This window comes from Priapulus caudatus, unplaced genomic scaffold, assembly GCF_000485595.1.
Source record: "Priapulus caudatus unplaced genomic scaffold, Priapulus_caudatus-5.0.1 Scaffold1126, whole genome shotgun sequence".
In the NCBI taxonomy this organism is placed as follows: Eukaryota; Metazoa; Priapulida; class Priapulimorpha; order Priapulimorphida; family Priapulidae; genus Priapulus; species Priapulus caudatus.
Window position 1 is genome coordinate 45,909 of NW_014578187.1, and position 3,773 is coordinate 49,681.

General features: G+C 43.1%; 1 protein-coding gene across 2 annotated transcripts in view; it reads right to left on the reverse strand.

Annotated features, from left to right (window-relative positions):
• The window catches only part of LOC106815483 (vesicle-associated membrane protein 3-like), an 18,226-nt gene that overhangs the window by 7,547 nt on the left and 6,906 nt on the right, over positions 1-3,773 (reverse strand). For both annotated transcript variants that reach the window (XM_014819946.1, XM_014819947.1), the window contains exons 3-4: positions 2,870-2,948; positions 1,800-1,879 (exon numbers count right to left, since the gene is read on the reverse strand). In XM_014819946.1, the coding sequence (XP_014675432.1) occupies positions 1,800-1,879; positions 2,870-2,948 (159 nt within the window). The remainder of the gene's footprint in view (positions 1-1,799; positions 1,880-2,869; positions 2,949-3,773) is intronic.

The window sequence follows — 3,773 nt, forward strand, 5'->3', positions numbered from 1 at the left end:
CATAGATTTTTTATCAAAAGCGTTCGAAACTTTCTTTGTTGCTGTGGAAATAACAAAAATCCCGATAAAATCGGTGAAGCAAGTAAGAAATTAACAATAACATCCGAGCGGCCATTTGCAATAGCGAGCGAGATAGTGTGGCAACCAGCGCTTGTTAAAAAATTTATGCGAATATGCAAACGAAATGATGCCAGTCTACGCCCACTGCCTGCAGCGAAGTTGGAAATCTCGTACCTAGAGTACATTGCGCTAACGCTAATAGCGTTAGCATCACTGATATGTTTATATATATAGATCAGCGCATGATTATCATAAAATAGCACCGTCTGCGTGGAGAGTGCTACGTTGGAACTAGTCTAGCCTATTGTGTGCGATACTTATCATACTAGAACCTTAGTGCTCTGGTATTATAACTGCTGTGCAGTACCAGAATTATTTTCGTGATACCAGATTTTGAGTTCTGGTACTGCACCCAGTACCAGAATTTTTTTCCAATTTTGACCCCTGAATATCCCTCTGATGCATGCTATAAAGTGGTGTATAGGTAGGGATAAGTTAGTAAGCAAGTACAGAACGTGTTTGTAGTAAAAAATCTCAAGTTTTGTCTGTCAGATTTCAAATTTAAAACAAAAATTTATAAATTTTTTTTTTTGGAAAAAAAAGTTTAGGGTCGGCCCTAATAATCTAGGGACGGTCGGTCGACCGGAAACACACCTATTTTTTTGTTTGGCCTAACAACCGTGGACAGACAACACTCTTGGCAGTGCATGAGTTTTGAAATTACAAACTTCCCCGACCGTTTCGAGATAAAATAACACGCTTGAGCTCCTGCGTAACGGTCAGCCTGTATCGGAAATGAGTTCACGAGCGTAAAGTCTGGGTCTCAAAACCCGACATTACATGGCAACTACGCATCTAGACACAGTGGGAATATATTAGATACACAGTCCACGAAGCATACCACCACGCTACTGTAAGTTAGTACATGTATTTCTCTCACCTACAGGAGGAAAGCAAAGAAACAGAAAAAAAAACATCCATAAACATACAAACGATAAGCAAGGTGGGTAGAGAGACAGAGACAGTTCTCAGTAGCTTCTATTGCATAGAATCAAGAATCTATCACCTGCCCGCTCATCCAGCGATGACAATTTCTCATCTCTCTCTATAATCTTTTCCACATTCACTCTCATTATTCCTGTAACCTATAGGTGCCACGAAATTAAAAATAATTTGCCTAAAACAATACAAGTTAAAGCAATAAAATAAACATCAACAAGTCAATGAGAACACACAAAGCAGCTTGGCAATGTGTACATTAAAACTACAAACCATGGACATCTATTACAAAGACATCTATAAGTAGAACCCTGCATCAACTGCAGCAGCTGGCACATCAAATCATGAATTTCTTTTCAACACACGCATATTAACATCGTGTTATGGGCTGCAAACAGGTTCGCCTGTTGCTCATCGTCATTAAACGCATAGATCGTTTATTAAGTTATTGGCGTTGCTGTCCGGCTAAAACTACACGGCTGCGGCCTTTACAGCATGCAGCATCTTCCCTGCGCTGATGGCACCTCTCAATGAATGAACGCGTCAGTACATCACAAACACAAACAACAGACCTCTAAACATATGATCAGGTGTAATTAATGACAAATTTGTCATTATTAACCCCTGATATGATGGTTCGGCACGACACCCAACTTATCCGCCAATACGGGAGGCATATGCACGGTGCACATTGCACTACCCAACAACTATGGACTAAAAACTCCGCACGGTGTACGTACCTTGCAGTTCTTCCACCAGTACTTTCGCTTCAGTTTTCCCGCACTGGCTTCGAACTGTGATGCCCCTTGTTGTAGCGCATCTGAAACATGATTCGCACGTGTTGAATGTAACGCCCGCACCCGGCACACAGCGTGACGGGGGAACTGTATTGGAACAGCACTGAACGGCGTGGCACTGACGCGCGCGATCTTGATCAATAATTCTGGAGAAAACCGCAGCGAATCAATTCGACACGAGTTAGGGGAGCAGCGTGCGACTTGAGAGTGTGCCAGTGAAGCTGCTCATCAAACTAGGAGGCTGGCGTTACGCTCGCCTTCTAACTTCCGACGCTCTGAATTCGTAACAGTTTGCGCGACGATGTGGGTGCGTCGAACATATGTGCGCGATTCACACGCAAAGCATTAGAATCGAAGGTCTGTGAGAATTTATTCAAGCAGAAATCCATATAGCATGTAAAAATGAACGGAGTACATTACATGCACACAGAGCATGCACCTACATACATGTAAGAGTGTTAGTTGTTGTTAGCGACAATTTACTCGATAACCAATCTGTCAAACAACGCCCTTTGACAACAGATGTCACATGTTACAACTATCTTGTGTTCCACGGTAGCGATGCCATGCAACTTCAGTGGAACACATGACACGTGTAACAATGCCAATGCAACCACAGCACATGATAGGTACGCCACAAACACGGAAGAACGTATGTAACACCATCATGCAACCCCTGTAGAAGACACAATGGATTTTACACCACATGCGTGCAAGCACATACCACTACAGTCTACACCATTTGACTATGCGACGACCATTTACAGAAGTACAACTATGGACGAACGTTTCCTTAGCTCCAAACAAATACAAACAAACTTCTTTTTTTCCACATCAGGTGTGGTGACGAGCAACTTTTTTTCTCCAAATTTGGACAGAATAAGCTATGTACTCTGTATGCGCCAATCCACCACACAACGTACTAAAACACCAAAATTGTGCAGAGCAACGCCACCGCAGAAACAGTGTCAGCATGCAGAACCATCGCTAAGCAAACACGACAGCGACGATACCTGCTCGGTCGTCAAGTTCAGACAGCTTGTTGTCACGATCTAGCACTTTCTCAACGTTGACACGCATTATATCCACCACCTAGTGAGAGAGAGGGAGAGAAAGATAGACGGAGAACAACGGCAATCAGAAGACAGTTGGCATAAGCCGACGGAACACCCAGCACTACGTGTTACACTGGTATGACGTGCGACACGGTCACAACATGTTATTAGTGTAACGACACGTTACACTATCACATGTTGTACCGTCATGACATGTTACCCTGGCACGACAGGTTACACTGTCACATCATTTTACACGTTCCCATCATGTTATACTGCAGCAGCGTGTTACACTCACTGTCCTGGCACGTTACACTGCCACGACATCATGTTATAGTGTCCCGACATGTTACAGTGTTACGACATGTTACCGTGTCACAGCGTGTTACACTGTGACACATGTTACAGTGTTACGACATGTTACCGTGTCACAACGTGTTACACTGTGACGAAATGTTGCACTGCTGTGGCGTGAAACCTTATTGTTGGGACATGATGCTTGTCACGAAGCCTATGATATGAGTGCCTGATCTGTGCACTGAGCTTGCCCTCCCACTGTTTGCATAAGGCCAAACAAAAAAATAGGTGTGTTTCCTATTGCATCGAAAACAAAAGTAGGGTAGGTAGGTAGGGATTTTTTTTATTTTTTATTTTTATTTTTATTCTTCGGTTCCTAATATCAGGGTCCGAAATTGGCGGTATCGCGGTACCGCCGCGATACTGAATTTCATTATGCGTTACCATAACCAAAGCACTGGTATCGCACAGCGGTACCATAGATTTTTTATCAAAAGCGTTCGAAACTTTCTTTGTTGCTGTGGAAATAACAAAAATCCCGATAAAATCGGTGAAGCAAGTAAGA